The sequence below is a fragment of the Hemibagrus wyckioides genome, linkage group LG26 (genome assembly GCF_019097595.1).
Source record: "Hemibagrus wyckioides isolate EC202008001 linkage group LG26, SWU_Hwy_1.0, whole genome shotgun sequence".
Lineage (NCBI taxonomy): Eukaryota > Metazoa > Chordata > Actinopteri > Siluriformes > Bagridae > Hemibagrus > Hemibagrus wyckioides.
This window is the reverse complement of record NC_080735.1, coordinates 16901682-16924480: the sequence shown is the minus strand read 5'-3', so window position 1 is coordinate 16924480 and position 22799 is coordinate 16901682. Positions and strand designations below refer to the sequence as shown.

General features: G+C 39.3%; 1 protein-coding gene across 1 annotated transcript; it reads right to left on the bottom strand.

The window, feature by feature from the left end:
* Positions 1–848: 848 nt before the first annotated feature.
* On the bottom strand, positions 849–12014 carry LOC131347101 (tetraspanin-1-like). Its single transcript, XM_058380974.1, has 7 exons — positions 11872–12014; positions 8923–9138; positions 8542–8616; positions 7469–7576; positions 4415–4546; positions 4124–4216; positions 849–1471 (listed from the first exon to the last, which is right to left on the bottom strand). Exons 1-7 carry the CDS (start codon positions 11926–11928, stop codon positions 1430–1432), a joined length of 723 nt encoding a protein of 240 aa, XP_058236957.1. The 5' UTR covers positions 11929–12014; the 3' UTR covers positions 849–1429.
* Between the last annotated feature and the right edge of the window lie 10785 nt (positions 12015–22799).

The window sequence follows — 22799 nt, the reverse complement described above, 5'->3', positions numbered from 1 at the left end:
TCTGTAAAATGTAAATGAAATTTTAAATAATACAAATTCTCATGAGGAAAACATAAGGGCACCCCCACATCTATTTGTACTTAAAATGAATAAAATGACCTACAGGTGTACCACATCAGGTGCAAATTATTAGGACATTGTTACAGAGCATTTTGAAGGAGGCTTGCCTTATTTTAACCCTCAGACATTTAGCTTGCTCTGCTCTTAATTGTTGAAGTGAGAGATATCACCATGGTGAGAGCCAAAGAGCTCTCAGAGACCGTCAGAAAGCAGATTGTTGATGCTTATGAGTCTGGTAAGGGGATATAAAAAGATCTCAAAAGAATTTGTAATCAGCCATTCCATTGTCCAGAAAATTATTTACAAGTGGAACCATTTAAAAGTTAAGAAGTTTTACAGCCAATAAACAATGTGCTTGATGATTCAAACTTGAGTCGCAGGTTGTACTGTGGAGAAAAAATCTGGATGAATATATAAATAAAAAACATATTCAATTAGGACTTGTGACTTTCACACAGTTGTTAACTCTGGTGTTATGTTCACTCTTCAGACTCTTTGGGACTCTCCAGGACATTACTGGGGTTTTAGAAGCACTACAGAAACAGTTTAGTTACATAAAAGATATTTACACAAATTGTCTTGATCTCAATCCCAAGTTTTTGTGATGAAGGTATAATTTGTGTAATAAAATGTACTAAAATGGAGACATTGGTGTCATCAATCTAAAAAAAAAAATTAAATGTTTCAACAACAGTAGCAAAAGATTATTGCAGCGAAATTCAACTCTCAAAATGCATTTGCAAATGCAACCGAGTCACAAAAAAACACAAACAAGGGTTAAGTAGAACCTTTATTTTTTCCTTTAAGCTTTTATTTACATTTTCTGCATCTTGCATTAGCACTTGGTAAGTTATTATAATGTCCAGGCGCCCCCGCACCTCTCGAACCCAGAGCTCACTGTTAATCGCATGCACCCGCATGCCATGGAAAGACAGACTCATGCGCAGGATAAAACGAAGCACTGCTTTATTCATAGGGGTAAGACGAGTCTAAAACAAAACGGAGAAACGAAACTAAATATAATAACAAAAATATAATATAATAACAAAAACGGTCATACTGTGTGGCCGAAACTAAGCACGTAACCTGATGAAACACAAGACAACAAACAATGACTGACAACAGACCGGTACACGAGGGCTCATATATGGCAACACATCAAGGAAAATGTCGATGTGTTTTGTTTAACACAGTTTGTTTTTTATGAAGTTATTAATGAAACATAACAAAATTACAACAAAAGCTCCATTTGTACACATTGTAATTTATAAGGTGTGGGATAACCGTGTATCGATTTCATTACTGCATCCTGTTAGATGATCACATGATCCGTTGAGAGGTCAGTGCTTACATCTGCAAGATTCCAAGTTTATTTCTTAAACAAGATAAGCGACACGATCATTGCGGCTACCTATAAAACGAGAGACGAAACAAAAATATAAGCATTAAATGTAATATATGGACAAATTTCCAAGTAAAACCCCTGACAGTTGGCAGGTTATGGAAGATGACACACATTGGCTAGAAATGTGAAAGGATACATATGGAAGTAAAATAGTGACAAAAATATTTGAAGCAAAAAAAGGTGCTGAATAGCAGAAACTGAAAAACAATCCATCGTATTAACAGTGCTTGCATTTTAAGGTTCTGCAATTCAACATGGCTGCATAATTAAGCTGTGAATTTTTCAAGTGGAGACACAAAATTGCGTGGTTTAAAATTTCAATATTAAATATTCAGATTTTTAAAATACTATCTTTAATAATTGACAGGACATTTCAGTGTGTATTATTTCGCTTCCACAAATTCAGTGGTTCAAATTAGCCAAGAAATTCAACGTTCCACATCCGGGTATCGCAGGAAGAGCAATCGAACATAAATGCATAATTGCTACCTGCAGCTTGTCTGCTTCACCAGCAGGTGGTGCAAGTGAGTTTGATGAGATAATAGCAACAGGTAGACCCAGGCTATCACATCACACATCATTTTTTTTATGTTTGTGAGATTGTGTGTGAATCTTGTATCCTGTGTACCAAATAAGTAGTGTATCTATTGTGTTATTAATTTTCCCATCCTTTTGGATTACAGAAGTAAGGATTACAGATGGGAGACTGAGGAGTGTGATCCCCCTCTCACTTATGGTCATGAGCTTTGGGTCATGACCGAAAGAACAAGATCCCGGATACAGGCAGTCGAAATGAGTTTCCTTTGTAAGGTGGCAGGATGTTCCATTAGAGATAGGGTAAGGAGCTCTGTCACCCGGTAGGAGCTTGGAGTAGAGCCGCTGCTCCTCCACATCAAAAAGGGCCAGTTGAGGTGGCTCGGGCATCTGTTTTTGGATGCCTCCTGGACGTCTCCCAGGGGAGGTGTTCCAGGCGTGCCCCACCGGGAAGAGACCCCGGGAAGACCCAGGACAAGCTGGAGGGACTATGTCTCTAGGCTGACCTGGGAATGCCTCGGAATTCCCCCGGAAGAGTTGGAGGGGGTATCTAAGGAGAGGGAAGTCTGGGCATCCCTGCTTAGGCTGCTGCCCCTGCGACCCGGCTCCGGATAAGCGGGAGACAATGATGATGATGATGATTACAGATGGTTACTTCCTACCCTGCAATAATACAGTGTTGGAAGCATAAAAATGATCTACTTTAGGTATTAGTGCTGCACAGGAAATTAGCACCAGGAATGTCCATCCATCCATCCTTTGTCTATACCTGCTTTCACGGGGGTCTGCTGGAGCCTATCCCAGCACACATTAGGCAAAAGGCAGGGGTACACCCTGGATGTACACCTTGCTGTGAAGCAATAGTGCTAAGCCACCATGCTGCCCCACCAGAAATGTAAATATTTTAATTTATTCATTAATTAAGGGTGGCTGTTTATTACGGAAGCCCAGAGAGGCCATGTGATATTATTATTTTTGCTTCTGTTTTCTCGTGATCATGACTTAATTTTCTCGCGATCTCGAGATAACAATGTTGTTTTCTCGTGATTTCGACTTAATTTTCTCAATCACTAAGTCGTGATCATGAGAAAACAAAAGCAAAAATAATATCATCACATGGCCTCTCTGGGCTTCCGTAGTTTATGCATGAAAGACAGTTATTAAAGTAATCATCAACATTTTCATATAATTACATATTAATTTTACTGCTGTCTATCTGCACCTGATATTACACAATAGTGCTGTAACACGCACACACACACAGTTCATAAAAGCTTTCTGCTTTTTCTATTCTAAACCCCTGAGGTTTGGTGGATGTGTCTCTGACAAATGTCCTGTGCAACAAGTGATTTATTTTATATTTTCAGCTACAGCACTTAGTTTAAAAAAAAATTGTTTAACAGTGATAACGGAGTCTCACATTATTTACAATTTATTCACACACAAAACATTAATGGTGAACATTTTTGACAAGACATCTTTTTTATATCCTTTGTTTAGTAGCCTACTAATCAACTTAACTATTTCCTGGATTTTGTATCACCATAGTCCCTAAATGTAAATGCAGGAAATGGGATTCAAACACCCCCCACTTCTCAAACCAAAAATGCATCCTTGAGTAAAACCATTGTTACCACAAAATGACCATGGTTTTTCATTTCTTCATTGGCTTAAGATACAGTACAGGTGTCGATGATGCATCGATGTTCGATTGCTCTTCCTGCGATACCCGGATGTGCAACGTTGAATTTCTTGGCGAATTTGAACCACTGAATTTGTGGAAGTGAAATAATACACACTGAAATGTCCTGTCAATTATTAAAGGTTGTATTTTAAAAATCTGAATATTTAATATTGAAATTTTAAACAATGCAATTTTGTGTCTCCACTTGAAAAATTCACAGCTTAATTATGCAACCATGTTGAATTGCAGAACCTTAAAATGCAAGCACACGATGGATTGTTTTTTTCACTTTCTGCTATTCAGCACCTTTTTTGACTTCAAATACTTTTGTCACTATTTTACTTCCATATTTGATACAGTGCTACATTTGTCTCTAATCCAGCTCTGTACATGTAAACATCTGAAAATGTGGTGTTAATGTGGTGTTAAGGTTTCTGTACCTCTGTAGCGGCGACACAAACAGCTATGCCCCCTAGCAAAGTAGAGTTATTCTTCACCAACTTCACCACAACATTGAAACAGCCGTCCACGTTCTGCAAAGAAAATGACGTGAAAAATAAACAGGACAAATATGTTGCAGCCTGAAATGATTTCTATAAGAGGTCAAATCCTGAATCAGATCAGCAGATTTAGGAGGAGGAAAAGTCGATCGTGTTTACAGTATAAAGATTACAGTATAGTGTATGAATAGGTTTGTGATCAGACTGATGGAGCGGACTCAGAAGGTGTACCTGTGATTGTGCTTGTCCACGATTACACTTCCCGGATCCTGTAGAGCAGCAGAATTGGGGGTACTGTGAGTCCTGTCTTACATACGGGGAGCCAGTGAAGTCGGTGTAGTTGTTGTATCCACAGCATTTCAACTGCAAAAGAATTCACACACACATCTCTTAATCCTGGTACTTCAGCTTGGAAATAGTGATATATAATACAATAATACTGTATCAACCATTATATTGTTTGTTAAAGTAAGAGAAGCACTCTAACCTGGTTCATCATGCTCATTTAAGTAGATCAGAAGATTAGATTAGATCAGCTGTAGATAGTAAACTTTCCTTAAGGAAAGGGTGAAAATATTTTAAAGCTAAACAAAACCCCTGAAGCTAATTTTAAAGTATGAAAGTTAAGGAACATCTCAGAACTGATTTTTAGTACTTGATGGCAAATTTGTCCCATTTCCCATGGAACTAAAATATTGAACCTAATTTAGATCATTTTTTGAAAGAAGTAGAAAAGCATGCTAATAGCAAGCTGGTAATTACCAAGCTAGTATTACCAAGCTGCTGAGTGGCTGCATGTTGACTATATTAAATATTGTGAGGGCTAAATTTATATTTTGTGGCCACAAATTAAGCCAACAACACAGTGTTAAAGTAATTCTACGTTGTTTAATCTTAATTCTGTAGATGAGAAGAAAAGTGCTGTTTCTGAGCATCTTCTTTTAGCATTAACGTCTAGCACACAACGTATACAAAATGGGTGACGAATAAAAGGAAAGAAAATAAAGAGTGGATCTGAAAACTAGTGTTGTGGTGAAATCTCACTGTCTGTAAAATTCCATTATATATTTTGCACACACACCAACACTAAATTTAAAGCCTAAAATAAAACATGTGGGCTAGTAGCTATGTTTGATGTTTGTGTACATTTATAACCATGTATATTCGGATTATAGCTGATGGAGGAGAGGAGGAAGGATAATGCTTCGTGTTCACATGAGTTAAGATTTTAATCCAAAATGGCTCATCTCATGCAATACAAACAAAATCCAACAGATGGCGCTGAAGCAGAACGGTATATTACGGTGTATTTGGTCAAACTGTGGCTTTTCTTTTCTTTTCTTTCTCCCTCTGTTTTCAATACACACATTTTCATGGTGATGAATATGTAGTGATAGTTTGAGGTGATTTGAAAATTGTAAATATGGCTTACAATGGATATTAAATGAGAATTGATGCTAAATAATTTTGCAGAACAGTTTATTACACATTTGTTGTCATATTTGTGTGTATCTAGTGCCATATACTAGGGTAGAGATGCTGGAAACATCTTGACCCTAATATATTAAAGGTGTAATAAACAAACAAACAAACAAACAAAAAAGGGCATTTAATGTATTCCTCTACAGTACAGTAGTAACTGAGTGTCAGTTTCATCCATCCATCCATTTTCAATACCCGCTTTATTCCTATGAGGGTCAAGGGGATCTGCTGGAGCCTATCCCAGCACAAATTGGGCGAAAGGCAGGGGAACACCCTGGACGGGTCGCCAGTCCATCACAGGGTCACACACATAGACAGACAACCACACACACTTACACTCACAGCTATGGGCAATTTAGAATTACCAATCAACCCAATGTACATGTTTTTGGACTGTGGGAGGAAACCGGGGTACCCGGAGTAAACCCACTCAGGCACGGGGAGTGTCAGTTTGGACTAAATAAAATTTCTGATCCATATCGTATGCAGCCCTTGACTTAGTTTTAAAATCTTCATGTAGCCCCTGAGACAGTTTGCTTACATCCACCTCACACATGATCTAAATTTTTTTGGGTGTTGTGTATTTTTTCACAGCTAAATTCACTTCAGCCACAAACAAAAGGTGTTAAGATAGCTTATAGCGGTCATAAAAGGCTAGTTGTTTTTTTTGTGCGAAATACTTTCATAAAAACAATAAAGAATTTCCATTTAGATGAATTTAGGCCCTGTCCACATAAACGCGGGTATTTTTAAAACCGCAGCTTTTTTAATGCAGATTTTTGGCTTGTGAACAGGGTTGACAGATTGGACTGAAGATTTCCTGCCCAACTACAGCTTAAAACCCACCCATTTAAATAAATACCAGCTCAATATGCATACTGTTATAACTAATACAATAACAAACAGTTATAACAGTTAATAACTTTGTGATATCGACTTAACAAGTAGAACGATTACAACAACCCGCTAATCAAGACTGAAGTCTGACTGGACAGTACTCTCCAGAACCTTATTGGCTAAACTGAACCATATAATTAAAACGTCAACATTATATATTACACTTTGAAAATTGGTTTGAATAGAAAATTAATAAAATATCATGTTTATAGGCAAAAATAAAAACCCGCCAGTTGCATCAAAAACCAGCCCAGATTTTATCAACCCGCCCAATGCACATTCTCCTGGTGAGACATGACCAAAAAAAGCCCGACACTGGCAACACTGCTTGTGAAGTCGGCGTCTCAGGCTTCTGATTGGCCAACATGGCTTTACGGTTGAGATTATATTGCCACCTGTTGGTTTTGCATGCTCTTGGCAGCGCTCTTGCATTTTCATGTAGACAAGACTTTTTTTAAAAACAAGGAGGAAAAACGTTTTTAAAAATACCCGTGTATGTGTGGACTAGGCCTTAGATGCCACTCACGTCTACAAGTGGCATCTACTTTGCTAGCATTAAGCTAGCTGGGTCGCTAGTAGTAATAGCATGAAGAGAGGTTCTTAAAGGTTTTTTAAAATGTCTGATTTTTCTGTGTATCTTTAATGACATGTTCTCACTTGTAATTATGAATGTTTAAGTAAAAGAGGTTAGTGTAGCGTAGCTGAAGTTGGTAGCATAGATCAGGATTAGCCATGCTTGTTACACGTTAATTTGTGTTGCTGTGTGAAACAGTAAAAAGTTTGTGTTTCCTTAAATGAAATTCATGTGTAATCCAGTAGATTATAGTAATGTAAACTAGTTTATATCATCCATACAGTGCAATAGTTGCAGCCCAAAACCGAACATGAACACGGAATGTTAAATACCAGAGTCATCGTCTCGTTCCACGTGTTGGTGATGATGTCGTTGTCACCGTAGTTCTCCCGGATGCTCTTAGCAACTTTTTCTCGAATTTTATTCATCAGTTCCTCTGCCTAAGGAAACAAAGAAAACGTTTCAGTGTCACTACTACAAAAAACATGCCTTCAATTTTACCTACAGATATATATATCTGTAGTTCACCTGGCATATAGCTCAGGTACTGAAAACAGGTTTTCAGTCTGTTTTATTTGTCACTGTATGAAGCAATTAACTGTCATTCTGGTTTAGAAAAGGGAAGTGATTTTTTGTCTTTGCTAAGAGGATGTATTGGGTTCCTTAACTATCCAAAAAAGAGAACAAAAATGAATTGAGGTTACTGATGACACACTGACTAGAATGTGAAATCAGCATGAATAATAATTATAAAAATTCTAAAATTTGTTTGTTAACTGTTTTAGTAGTTATTACTTTATAGTAACTGTGACACTGGAACTTTATTGAAATATGAGGAAGATATATTTAGAAAAATGAACCTGCTATAACAAATTCTGTTGCATATCATTTTCTAGCTCATGTTAATGTGTTTTCCAAAATTAAAATAAATAAATAATTTAATTTAATTTAATTTAATTTAATTTAATTTAATTTAATTTAATTTAATTTAATTTAATTTAATTTTAAATAAAATAAAATAAAATAAAATAAAAATAATAAACATTAAAATTAAAAATTTATTAAACTAAAAAAATTAAGGTGCCCAAATCATAAGGTAATTATTCATTTTTTTTTAAAGGTAAATGATACAGCATGGAGTCTTGAGTAGAGCTAAAGAAATTACACTAATTTGGGGAAATTGTGTAGATAGGTGCAACTTAAATTAATAAGAAAACGGAATTGAACAAAGTTCTACTGTAAGCAGGTGAGACTGGGATAAAAATCTGTCCAAATCAGGGGATTGATACTGAGGACCATTGAGCTAGATACAGTGTTCAACTGTCTGCTTGGGAACGGTGTCATTCTTTGTGATTACCCAAATTTACAGAATAATCTACTGTATCTTCAGGATCATTGCTCTTACCTTAGGCTCGTAAAACAGAATGAGTACGGCTGCGATCACCTCCACCACAAACACAGTGAGGATGATGATGAAAAACTGTAAGGACATGAGACACTGAATATAAACAGTGGGAAAAAAATCCCTCCATACATCAAAATGTAGTCAGTCAGCCAGTTGTGTAGATATTAAGCTGGAATTTTATCAGAGTGGCCACCATGGAAATACATATATATATATATATATAAATATGTTGGATTTTGTGTCTTGAACAAATTGATTTTGTGGTTCAGATCAACTTGTTAGCTTCATTAGCCTCACAGCTCCAGTGACATGCATCAAGCAGTCGACTACAAATGGGGAATGTTTCCCTGAAAGTTGTGACTCAGAAACAAAGACACTCACGGTCATGAGCATGCACTTATTCTCACAGCAGGCTCCACAGCAGCCCAGAAAGCCCATGAAGGCGATTACGGCCCCGACAGCCACCAGCAGGTAGCCAGCGTTAGCCAGATGTGATAATTGTGGGGGAAGATCTTTAATGTTATCCAGCGTTCCAAATACATTCTTCTTGTTAACTACGACCAAGACTCCGATGACCACAGATGCAGCTCCAGCAAACTGGAGACCAAATAAGAATAGAAAAAACAAAATTAGAACACAGAAGTGAAAGAGAGAGGGATTAGTAAAGTCTGGGGAACTGTGGTGTTACCAGAAACAGTGATGCAGTAAAACTAAGAAAAAGCACTTAGTAAATGTAAACATGTAGGCTAGTTTTAGCCAGATCCACAGTGAGATAACAGAAATGGACTTGAGTTATATGTCATAGATCTACATGAAATATAATGAAAATGAATACAGAACAAAAAAAAGCTCTGACTCCAGAGCTGCAGTCAAACTCCTAAATTTCTTCTGCGGCATTCTGATGCCTTTCAAGTCATATGATTAATGTATTGCCTGTACTGTATGTACAATTAAAAGTGTCACAAGATCACAAGATTACCACTAACTTCGACCATTTACATTTCTGGCATTTGGCAGACGCTCTTATCCAGAGCAACTTACATTTTATCTGAGCAATTGATGGTTAAGGGCCTTGCTTAAGGGCCTAGCAATGGCAGCTTGGTGGACCTTGGAATTTAACCTGATACCCTTCTGACCAGTAGTCCAACACTTTAAACACTAAGCTACCACATCCCACAAAGGACAATTAAGTCCATTGCAAGGAAGCCAAACATCAGTGACCGTGTAAGGAGCGGGTTTATCAGCGTTAATTACCGAAGCAAAGAAATCTCAAGAAGCTGGAGAGATTCAAATCTCAGATAAAACTCAGATCTCAGAGCAAATGTGTTGAAAAAAGTTAGCCAGTCTGATGAACCTAAAGCCGAACCCGAGCGAAACGTTTATCGTAAACGCAACACACATCCTGACTCTGTTGCATCATGCTCTGTGGGGGTGTTTCACACGCAATGATTGAGGAACTGCTCAGGATAAAGGGCAAGATGAAGTCAAATACAGGGCATTTCCACTAGGAAAGTGACGTCCAACAGGACAACAAGATCTCAGTATGATTGAGAAGCTCTATCTTATACAGCAGATCTTCAGCTATTTGTCAAAAATGTCAAGATCAAAGGATGTGTATATCTTACAGGTATATCCATAACTGTTTAATCTGTTTAATTTCTTTTTATTCGTCTGTTTTACAATTTAAAAAGCACTTTCAGATGTTAGACATCGACTACATCGATGACAATTTCAGGTTGGAACACTACAAAATGCGAAAACGTTCAAGGAAGATGAATATTTTTGCAGGTCAAAATAGGCCTACTGCAGATGTGATAAGGAGAGAATTGGTTGCGTTGCATGGTGTTTTGTGTATATATGTGTGTATTTTCTTTTTCTTTGTGCATGTGTTTACTTGGGTGTTTTGCTTTTGTGTGGGTTGCTGTGTTTTCTTTTCGTGTTGTAGGCAGTATTCCAAGCCACATATTCATTTAGGTTAATTGGACTAGCGATGGGATTGGATGATGGATTAGCGCTCATTTCTTTAAAAGACCAGCTGTGATTGGGGACAGGTAGAAGAGCAGCACGGTGTGAAGCGGCAGCACCGTGCACGCGAAATTGGAACTGGTTTAACGACAGGCGAGAAGAAGAAGAGATTCTGCACCAGCGTTTCCAGTAAGGAGTGCTCTGTATACAGCGTGGTGGCCTATGGCTGTGTGAAGGTGTAATGTTGTGAGTAATGCCGGAAGGGTCATCGGTTCGTGGAGCCCTGTGGGCGAGCAACACGCGTGATGGATGGACGAATGTTTGCGGGAGTCTACTGCGGTTGCTGCGAGATGAGCGCGAACGCTGACGGGATTCTTCTGTGCATGACTACACCAGACTGGATAGTGGGGTTGCTGTGAGTACGATTGGTTAATCACCCTCGGAAAAGAAAGCGCGTCCACAATCAGATTGGATGATTTTATTAAATAAAGGATTTTAGATCGGCCGATTTTCACTTTTTTAGCCGTAGACTAGTGTTATTGAGTAGACTGAAATCTGTGTGGATATTAAGTGCTGTGAGACTATTACGTTGGATGCTGGCAGTGTTTTCTTATTTTCCAGCATCACCATTCCCATGGTCTTTATTGGGGAATTGAGGGTAAAAGGACGGTGGCTGTGATTTCTGATGCCCAGCTGAGACAGCTACTGAGCATGGACTTTGGACTCTGGTAAAGAATTGAATATTTGAGAGTTTTTGTGATTTCCCACTGTTCCACACCTTGAAAAAATGAACCTGTTTTGGTAGGGAGTTCCTGGGGTCTCCATTCATACCCTAGGTGGTGTAGTCGGTTGTAATGAAGGTTTTGCAATTTTAATTTAACTGCTGTTGTCAGAAGCACAAACAAACTCCGGCTGACACATGACTCAAGACATTCAGTAGGGTCCAAAAAGTCTGAAATCCACTAAAGACAATAGTTTTGTTCATCTGTAAGAAATGGTTGGTTGGTTTAGCGAGTGCTTATGTAATTAGCATGTAGTTGTCTGAAAATAGGTTTAGACAAAATGACAGTCTTCCTGTTTTGGAGAAAAATGTGTAGATTAAATCCTGAAATACATTTAGCCCAACCACATGTTTTCAGTTTCAGTATTAGTTGTTGCGGTTTACTCTGGCCGGTCTATTCTTCAGACAGACTCTCGAAGAACAGACTTAATAGTCTTATATTAAATATAAACACATTTAGGTCTTAACTAATATTAATACTTTGTAAATACCAATACTGCTAACGCTACATATTGATATTAACCATGTTAGTTCAATTAACAAGTTTAAAAAAAAAACATTGTATACAAGAAAACATGACTTACAAAGATCGCAGTGTTGAAGATGACCATAAGTATCTTCAAGATCCCTTTGAACGTCATAGTGTTTTTTTTTTTCTTTTTCAAGGACAAAACAGATCTGCTGTTTACAGGACGGACTACAGAACCCAACTGTGAAAGTAAGTGAGTTGCTGCAAGTCTTTTAGTGGTGTAGGCTGAGTCAAAGATTCCACTAAGCCGAAGAGTATCAGATGGGTGACATACAGTCATGTGAAAAAATAACACCTCTGAAAGCCTGTGTTTTTTTTTAACATATGCTTAATGGCATTTGATCTTCATTTTCAACAATATTGAAAGATTCAAGTAATATAACTAAACAAATAAAACCATTTTTTAAAAATGATCTTTAAAATGTAAATGTAACTTTAAATAATTGGACACCCCCACATCTATTTGTACTTAAAATGAATAAAATGACCTACAGGTGTACCACATCAGGTGCAAATTATTAGGACATTGTTACAGAGCATTTTGAAGAAGGCTTGCCTTATTTTAACCCTCAGACATTTAGCTTGCTCTGCTCTTAATTGTTGAAGTGAGAGATATCACCATGGTGAGAGCCAAAGAGCTCTCAGAGACCGTCAGAAAGCAGATTGTTGATGCTTATGAGTCTGGTAAGGGGATATAAAAAGATCTCAAAAGAATTTGTAATCAGCCATTCCATTGTCCAGAAAATTATTTACAAGTGGAGAACAATTAAATTTTACATCCAGTAAACAATGTGCTTGATGATTCAAACTTGAGTCGCAGGTTGTACTGTGGAGAAAAAATCTGGATGAATATATAAATAAAAAACATATTCAATTAGGACTTGTGACTTTCACACAGTTGTTAACTCTGGTGTTATGTTCACTCTTCAGACTCTTTGGGGCTCTCCAGGACATTACTGGGGTTTTAGAAGCACTACAGAAACAGTTTAGTTACATAAAAGATATTTACACAAATTTTCTTGATCTCAATCCCAAGCAATATAGATAACATTTGTGATTAATGTTTGCGATTAATAGATCACGTTTAATGATGAATGCATTATTCGTTTTTGTGATGAAGGTATAATTTGTGTAATAAAATGTACTAAAATGAAGACATCGGTGGCATCAAGTCTAGAAAAAAAATTTAAATGTTTCAACAATAGTAGCAAAAGATTATTGCAGCGAAATTCAACTCTCAAAATGCATTTGCAAATGCAACCGAGTCACAAAAAACAAGGGTTAAGTAAAACCTTTATTTTTTCCTTTAAGCTTTTATTTATATGTTCTGCATCTTGCATTAGCACTTGGTATGTTACATCTACAAAATCAAGGAGGCTAAACCGAATGTTTGGAGTCTAGCTTTGTATGTTTACAGCCAGCTGCAGCTGTTTTGTATGAGTCTGCTTAAATACTTAGGAACTTAAACTAGGGATCTGATTCTTATAAATGTGAAATCTATCCAACATGTGATTGAGTAGCTGTGAGTGCTGGAGGTTTCCTTTATATAAGACCTGGGCTTTTTATAACCCCTGGCCCAAATCCAGCCCTTTAGCTGTTCCTGTGTGAAGATAATCAGAAATTAGAAACCAAATTTGTAAGTTATTATAATGTCCAGGCGCCCCCGCACCTCTCGAACCCAGAGCTCACTGTTAATCGCATGCACCCGCATGCCATGGAAAGACAGACTCATGCGCAGGATTAAACGAAGCACTGCTTTATTCATAGGGGTAAGACGAGTCTAAAACAAAACGGAGAAACGAAACTAAATATAATAACAAAAATACAAACGGTCATACTGTGTGGCCGAAACTAAGCACGTAACCTGATGAAACACAAGACAACAAACAATGACTGACAACAGACCGGTACACGAGGGCTCATATATGGCAACACATCGAGGAAAATGGGAAACAGGTAACAAGTCGGGAAGGCAGAACAATAGGAAGGGCCTGGTACAAAGTACAAGAAAAAATAAACAGTAAAGCAGACTCCACCAATTCACAGAACGGCGCAGGAGGTCCTTCAGATGTCGGCCACAGATGTCCGCCACAGATGTCCAAGGCCCTCACCAGCACACTACAGAACCTCGCAACAAACAGGAACTCAATGGGCAATCCTGCTGGGTCTTCAACAGCAGCCAGTCATGGGGACAAAGTGGAAAGGTGTCGAAATGGGACAAAGTGGTAGGTGTTATAAAGGATGGTTTTCCAAATCGGACAGGAAGAAGCGGACTTTTGAAGCAGGTACAGGACAAAGTGACTGAAATGAACCCCGAACAGAAATTTTTCCATTCATACATTTTTACATTTTCCATTCGCATATCCAAATCATTCCACCAGACTTCAGTGCACTTGTTCAAACCTGAGATTTTTCTGACTGAATAAGAACTGAAAAATATCAAAAGAACTTTCAAATTATAAAACATACATACACTATATTGCCAAAAGTATTTGCTCACCTGCCTTGACTCGCATATGAACTTAAGTGACATCCCATTCCTAATCCATAGGGTTCAATATGACGTCGGTCCACCCTTTGCAGCTATAACAGCTTCAACTCTTCTGGGAAGGCTATCCACAAGGTTTAGGAGTGTGTTTATGGGAATTTTTGACCATTCTTCCAGAAGAGCATTTGTGAGGTCACACACTGATGTTGGACGAGAAGGCCTGGCTCTCAGTCTCCACTCTAATTCATCCCAAAGGTGTTCTATCAGGTTGAGGTCAGGACTCTGTGCGAGCCAGTCAAGTTCCTCCACACCAGACTCTGTCATCCATGTCTTTATGGGCCTTGCTTTGTGCACTGGTGCACAGTCATGTTGGAAGAGGAAGGGGCCAGCTCCAAACTGTTCCCACAAAGTTGGGAGCATGGAATTGTCCAAAATGTCTGGGTATGCTGAAGCATTCAGAGTTCCTTTCACTGGAACTAAGGGGCCAAGCCCAGCTCCTGAAAAACAACCCCACACCATAATCCCCCCTCCACCAAACTTTACACTTGCCACAATGCAGTCAGACAAGTACCGTTCTCCTGGCAACCGCCAAACCCAGACTCGTCCATCAGATTGCCAGATGGAGAAGCGCGATTCGTCACTCCAGAGAACGCGTCTCCACTGCTCTAGAGTCCAGTGGCGGCATGCTTTACACCACTGCATCCGACGCTTTGCATTGCACTTGGTGATGTATGGCTTGGATGCAGCTGCTCGGCCATGGAAACCCATTCCATGAAGCTCTCTGCGCACTGTTCTTGAGCTAATCTGAAGGCCACATGAAGTTTGGAGGTCTGTAGCAATTGACTCTGCAGAAAGTTGACAACCTCTTCGCATTATGCGCCTCAGCATCCGCTGACCCCGCTCCGTCAGTTTACATGGCCTACCACTTCGTGGCTGAGTTGCTGTCGTTCCCAAACACTTCCACGTTCTTATAATACAGCTGACAGTTGACTGTGGAATATTTAGGAGCGAGGAAATTTCACGACTGGATTTGTTGCACAGGTGGCATCCTATCACAGTTCCACGCTGGAATTCACTGAGCTCCTGAGAGCGACCCATTCTTTCACAAATGTTTGTAAAAACAGTCTGCATGCCTAGGTGCTTGATTTTATACACCTGTGGCCATGGAAGTGATCGGAACACCTGATTCTGATTATTTGGATGGGTGAGAGAATACTTTTAGCAATATAGTGTATGTTCAGTATTGTTTTTGTGGAGTTTAAAAATGTTATGTTAAAAATAAAATGGAACAGTGATATAAATATTGCTGTTTCTACTATTTTTTTATTAGAAATAAAAAAAACAGTAGCAACTCAGTTTAATTCAGTAAAAAATCCTATTGGATCGGCCCTCAATAACAGTCCCAGTTTCTCATGTGGCCCCTTGTGTAAATTAATTGCCCTCCCTTGCTTTATATTGTCACTAAAATGTGAAATAATAAAATCAAACAGCACTTCAAGATCAATCACAGGCCACGGACCACAGACTAAATAAGTCATATTGTTTTATTGTGTGTATTTTGTACCTATTTGTGGCTTATAGGTAAAAACACCTGACTGAAAAATACGCACATAAACCTGACACATGGCCAGATTGGGATACTGTACAGATTCAGTGTCCAGATTCAGCTAAATATATCATACACCCGGGTCATATACAGTAGGGATTATTGTCAATGTTTTATTTTCTTCTTCTTCTTCGTCTTCTTCTTCTTCCAGCTTTTCCCTTCAGGGGTGGCCACAGCGAATCATCTCTCTCCACCTATCCCTATCCTCTGCATCCTCAACACTTGCACCCACTAGCTTCATATCCTCATTTATTACATCCATATACCTCCTCTTTGGCCTTCCTCTTTGCCTCCTGCCTGGCAGCTCCATGTCCAACATTCAAGATTCAAGAAGATTTTATTGTCATTTCAACCACATATAGCTGACGCAATACATAGTGAAATGAAACAACATTTCTCCAGGACCTGGTGCTACATAATCATACAACATAAAGTTTAAACACAAAAAACCAACAACACAGAGCTAAGACAGAAGTTTGTCCTAGGCACATAAAGTGCAAAGTGTGCAACTAGGTGCAAACAGAGCAAAGACAAGACAGTGCAAAAACAAAAAGTACAAAAAGACAACACAAAAAAAACAGGACACTTGCAGAAAAAGAGAACATGTGCAGTGAAATGTAAAATGAAATGAAATAAAATAATGTACAACATTTGCAACATGCATTGTGCAAAACTGCAGTAGCAGCGGTTGAGGTAGTGCAAATAGAAATAAACATAAATATAGCAGCGGATGAAATATCAGCATTGAGGTAGTACAATAAGCAATGAACAATATAAGTTTGTTCACACAGGTGAGAGTGTGTGTGTGTGTGTGTGTGAGAGAGAGAGAGAGAGAGAGAGACAGACAGAGAGTTTGAGTTGATGGCTTGAGGGAGGAAACTGTTCAACAGTCTGGTTGTGTGGGTCCGACTTTCCAGATGGCAGGAGGGTGAAGAGTGTGTATGAGGGGTGTGTGGGGTCGTTCACAATGCTGTTTGCTTTGCGGATGCAGCATGTAGTGTAAATGTCCGTGATAGAGGGGAGAGAGACTCCGATGATCTTCTCAGCTGTTCTCACTATTCGCTGAAGGGTCTTGCGATCCGAGACGTTGTAGTTCCCAAACCAGGCAGTGTTGCAGCTGCTCAGGACGCTCTTGATGGTCCCTCTGTAGAACACAATCAGGATGGGGGAGGGAGATGGGCTTTCCTCAGCCTCCTCAGAAAGTGGAGGCGCTGCTGGGCTTTCTTGGTGATGGACCTGGTGTTGAGTGACCAGGTGAAGTTCTCTGCCAGATGAACATCAAGGAATTTGGTGCTCTTGACGATCTCCACAGAGGATCCGTCGATGGACAGCAGAGAATGGTCACTCTGTGCTCTCCTAAAGTCAACAACCATCTCTTTAGTCTTGTCGACGTTAGATGTTGCACCTCCTCTCTGTAAGCTGACTCGTCGTTCTTGCTGATGAGACCCACCACAGTCGAGTCATCTGCGAACTTGATATGGTTGGAGCTGTGCATTGCTGCACAGTCATGAGTCAGCAAGGTGAACAGCAGTGGACTGAGCACACAACCCTGAGGAGCTCCAGTGCTCAGTGTGGTGGTGCTGGAGATGCTGTTACCGATCCGGACTGACTGAGGTCTCCCAGTCAGGAAATCCAGGATCACGTTGCAGAGAGAGGTGTTCAGGCCCAGCAGGCTCAGCTTCTCAATCAGCTGCTGAGGGATGATTGTGTTGAATGCTGAACTGAAATCTATGAACAGCATTCGTACGTATGAGTCCTTACAGTCCAGGTGTGTGAAGCGGTTAAGACGATACACAAACTGCAAGGGGTGCAGTGAGGGTGGAAGCTGTGTCTTGATGTGCCTCATGACGAGCTTCTCAAAGATTTTCATGACGATTGGCGTGAGTGCGATGGGAAGAGTCATTTAATCCCATCCAACCGTGTCACTCCCAAAGAGAACCTCAACATCTTCAGCTCTGCTACCTCCAGCTCCAACTCCTGTCTCTTCCTCAGTGACACTGTCTCTAAATCATACAGCATGGCCGGTCTCACCTGTCTCCTGACACCTTTCTAACCTGCCTACACTCGCCTTCTTTACCTCTTTCCCACACACTCCATTACTCTGAACAGTTGACCCCAAGTACTTGAACTCCTGTACCTTCTTCACCTCTTCTTACTGTAAGTAAGACAGTAAGTAAGTAATCTTATTGTTCCACTTCCCTCCCATTCATTCACACACATGTACTCAGACTTACTATGACTGACTTTCATTCCTCTTCTCTCCAGCGCAAACCTCCACCTCTCCAGGTTTTCCTCCACCTGCTCCCTGCTCTCACTACAGATCACAATGTCATCTGCAAACATCATTGTCCAAGGAGACTTCTGTCAGAAATAAATTTTCTGGTTCAATTAGAATTGGTATTTAAACAATCCTTTTCATCATGCTGTTCACATTTTGACATTGTGAGACCTAGACGACACCCAACAATTGATCAAAAGAGATACAGAGAGACTGGAAGAGTCACAGAAAGGCATAGAAGTGGACATCCTTTGGCCACATCCCATGTTGATGACCGCTTCATTGTGAACAGTGCCCTGCGGAACCGGATGATGAATGCCACTCAACTCCAGGCACATTTAAGGGAGGTGAGAGGCACCCAAGTGTCACGTCAGACCATTCGAAACCGTTTACATCAGCGTGGTCTGCGTGCTAGACGACCTGCAAGGGTACCTGACCACACCACCAGGCCAGGGAGCATTTATGCTAGACGAGTTCTCAGTGCTGTTCTCTGATGAAAGTCGATTCACATTGAGCAGAAATGATGGCTGCCAACGATGATGGAGACGTCAAGGAGAGCGCTAAGCATCAGCCACTGTTGTCACCAGATGAGCCTTTGGTGGTGGTGGTGTCGGAGAAAATTATATGCCTAGATTTAAAATAACAATACTCTGCCTAAAAGTAGTGGTTATCTATCAAATATCTATCAACAATATATTTATATATTTAGCTACTGATTAGTAGTTGGCTTTTGAGTAATGTGAATTTATAACCTTCATAATAATCAGGCTTTTGATTAATGCAAATGTATAACCTTTATAATAATCATGCAGAACTGGTGCTGAGAAGTGTGAAAGTGAGGGGATTTTCAGGGCCCAGAATAGTCACCTAAACATAACAGTGTCTTATCAGCATCAGCATCGCTTAATAGGTAAAATAGAAGCATGGTTTACTAAGAAATGGAAACACATCTAATTTTAGAGATAGAAGCGTATCTAACTAAGATGACCCAGCGAAAAGGTCAAGGTACGTGCACATCGTTGTAAACATCAAGGTACGTGCACATCGTTGTTAACATCATTTACCTGAAAGGTTGCGGTCAAATGAAGGAAGCGTGCCCTTCTAGGTAGAATTTCCAAGTAAGTCTGAAATTGCGGGGAACATTGAGAGAAGGAACATTGATGTCATCAAGGGGAGGATGACCTCAATTTAGGGGCGGTATCGGGACAAATAAGAAAATATAGTAGGTATGTAAATTAAGGAGGGAGGGATTAAAGTAGCCATACATTGAATATAATGTGAAATTGCTGGATATATTTAAATTAGGAAAAGGAGGTGCCATGGGGCACCTGAGGTATAAGTAGAGGGGAATTTTTTGGGTTTTTTTAGACCAGCTGCTCTCTTCAGAAATGCATGTGGTTGATTGCATGTCTGAATAAAGAAACCTGCTTCTTCTCATTTGCTGACTGAGATCTCCGTTATTTCGGCTAAGTTTTTGATAGTTTATTGAGTTCATTGGGTAAGATTATGGAAATAATAGACACAATCTAAAATTCCACCCTGTGATATGTCCACTTGGAGGGGACTCTGTGTTCTGACAGTGGTGTTACAGTCTGGGCAGGTGTGTCTACTCAATACAGAACTGCCCTACATCTTGTGAATGGTACAGTGACAAGCCAATACTACCTGAATAACATCATTAATCCAGTCATTGTGCCCCTGCATGAACAACGCAGGCCTAATTTCATCTTCATGAATGACAATGCTCCAGCTCATCGAGGTCGCATCATTAGGGAATGGCTGCTGGAGGCTGGGGTACCTCAAATGGAGTGGCCTGCACTTTCTCCAGACCTGAAACCCATAGAAAACCTATGGGATCAGCTGAGTCGCCGTGTAGAGCCTCATAACCCTGCACCCCAGAACCTCAATGACCTGAGGACCGCCCTTCAGGAAGATTGGAATGCCATGCCTCAGCAGACAATAAGTCGACTTGTGAACAGCATGAGACGTCGCTGTCAAGCTGTAATTGATGATCAAGGGCAAATGACAAATTATTGAGACACTGACATTTTTTGTTGTGGTATACCCACCACTGTTGTTGGCTCGTTCAATAAATTGTTTGAGATGAGGAAATCACCATTGCATGCTTCTACTTAAATGCCCTATTTTCATGATATAATATCACTGTAGCGTGAACTTTTTACATTTTCCATAAATTTCACACAAAAGCCAAATATCCTTAACTTTTTGTGAGTAGTGTATAATCTGTAGATTAAAGATTTAGGATTTAGTATAAATAAGAAATAAATAAATAAATAAATAAATAATATATTAAAAGGAAAACGTTTTTAATTTTATGTTTGTATGTAGTCACCCAATACCCAGACTATCTTTCTATATAAAATAATAAATTGCTGATTTTACAAAAATATATCACAATTTGCATTCTTTTCTAAGTAATTTCTTACGTAATAAGTGATAAGCGTTTCTGGTATTTTGTCTTCCTCAAACTAATGTTTATGAAACAGCCACTTGGAAGCCTATGTTGCACACTTCATTTGCATACTGAAAGATGATTGGCTCTCACATCTTATGACATAGTAACACTGGCCTGTAGCTTCCAATCTCAGCTGTTTCTGTCAAAAATTAGTTTCAGCTTTACATTTTTGGCATTTGGCAGACACACTTATCCAGAGCGACTTACATTTTATCCAAATTTTTATACAACTGAGCAATTGAGGGTTATGGGCCTTTGATCAGGCAGTTTGGTGGAGCTTGTGGCAGTTGAACTCACAACCTTCTGTAGGAAAACATATTTAAAGGTCACTCTAGAATCTACTGCAACATACATTCCTTTTTGAATAATAATTTACATATCCCAGCTCTAACCACCCAATGGTGATCAAATCAGACGGTGATCAGGAACTGTGAACTAACCTACAGTTGGGGGGCCAACTCTGGGGTTCTTTCTCCCATTCAATGCTTTGTTTAAGAGTATCACCTCTAAGCTTTTGCATTAACATACCAGGAAGTCGACACCTGTGAGGTCTACCTCCCCTTGGGGGAGTATCACCTCAAGGTATTGTCACACCTTCAAGGCCTGCCCACTCAAGGCCTTTAAAACTGTAACGCAAGTTTCTTTTTACTGGACTTGGTGACTACAGTACCACCGCAGTGTGTTCTGATCTACAATAAAACATGGATGAAGAATATGGAGTATCCTCTGTTTCGGCAGGGAAGGTTAGCCACAGTTGTGTGTTAACAAATAGTTTATCCTCTGTTTCTGCAGGGAAGGTTAAAAACAGTTATGTGTTAGCGAATAGTTGAACCTCTGCTTCGGCAGAGAAGAATTTGTTTTATCCTTCGTCTCACCAAAAAAAGATTGGGTTTGTCCTCTGTTTTCTCAGACAAAATTTTGGTTCATCTGCTGTTTAAGTAAGAAAAATTTGGTTTATCCTCTTCTTCAGAAAGGTAGGTTTTAATTTAATCTCTGCTTTGCCATGGAAAAAAAGACGTGGACTCATGTCTCACATTGCAAAGTAGTTCCACCACCAATAGGGACAGACTAGGACACACCGACCAGTGAGGAGTCCAAGGAAGAACCGATGTGCAATAGACCTCGGGGGCCAACCCAAGGGCGAAGACTTCCACATAGGTTCCTCCTTTTTAGTTCATCCATACCTAACTGGTCCATAGATGTCAGTATTTGTAGATTAGGGCAAGGAACTACACCAACAAATTCAACCACTATACGATCAAATGAAGTTTAACCTAGCATTCTAAAAAAAAAAAAAAAAGAAAATGAAAAACCCACACATTTTTGTCCTGTTTGTTTTGTCTTGTTTGTTTTTTTTTAGCTTTTGTTTTCTTCTTTTTTCCTCTTTTGTTCACAGGTAGCCATGCACAGTTTCCTGTACTCATCTCTGCAGCACCCACTGGCTGAACCATCTACATTTATAGAGAACCATCTGGAGAACTTAATGCTGCCTGGACTAATGGAAGATATTACAGAAAAGAGCAGCACTGGATTATATTCTTGCTTCACAACGTGGTGCCTGCATAGTTGTTGGATATGAATGTTACACAGGTAAGGGACTAGACAAACTGCAAAGGGATATTAGCACTATATTTATAAAACTGTATAATATAACCATGGAAAAATCCTCATTGTTTGGAAGCCTTTTTTGGTCAGTCATGGTCAAGGTTTAGTGAAATAGTTGTTTTAGTCAGTTTCATTATATTAATATTCATAACAGACTACTAATCTACTAATTCCAGAAACAAATCTAAATTGCGAGCAGCATTCAACAGGGTCCAAGAGTTCTTTGCAAAAACTGGTCGCACAAATTTGTGCCCTGAAATTTTACATCCTGCATCTTCGACACACACACCAGTGTATTGGGTAATACCACACAATAATAGTGATTTTTTGACTGTGTAATGATTCACGGGAAGTGTCTAAAATTACTCAACATTGCCTTCTTAAAACTACCTGGAAAGAATTTTGTCCAGCATTCACTGAAAACGGATAATATGGAATATTATTTCTAATTTTGTATTCCTTAAATTGTGCGATTTAAATAAATCTTTATTTGTTATGCCAGCTGGAACAAACCTCTCTGAGACATTAGA

Excerpts from the sequence above, each read along its gene's own strand:
- LOC131347101 (XM_058380974.1), bottom strand. The coding sequence starts at position 11,928 with ATGACGTTCAAAGGGATCTTGAAGATACTTATGGTCATCTTCAACACT. Across the intron at positions 9,139-11,871 it reads TCTTCAACACTGCGATCTTT|TTTGCTGGAGCTGCATCTGT; the intron begins GTAAGTCATGTT and ends TTTGGTCTCCAG. Across the intron at positions 4,217-4,414 it reads GTGGACAAGCACAATCACAG|AACGTGGACGGCTGTTTCAA; the intron begins GTACACCTTCTG and ends TTTTCTTTGCAG.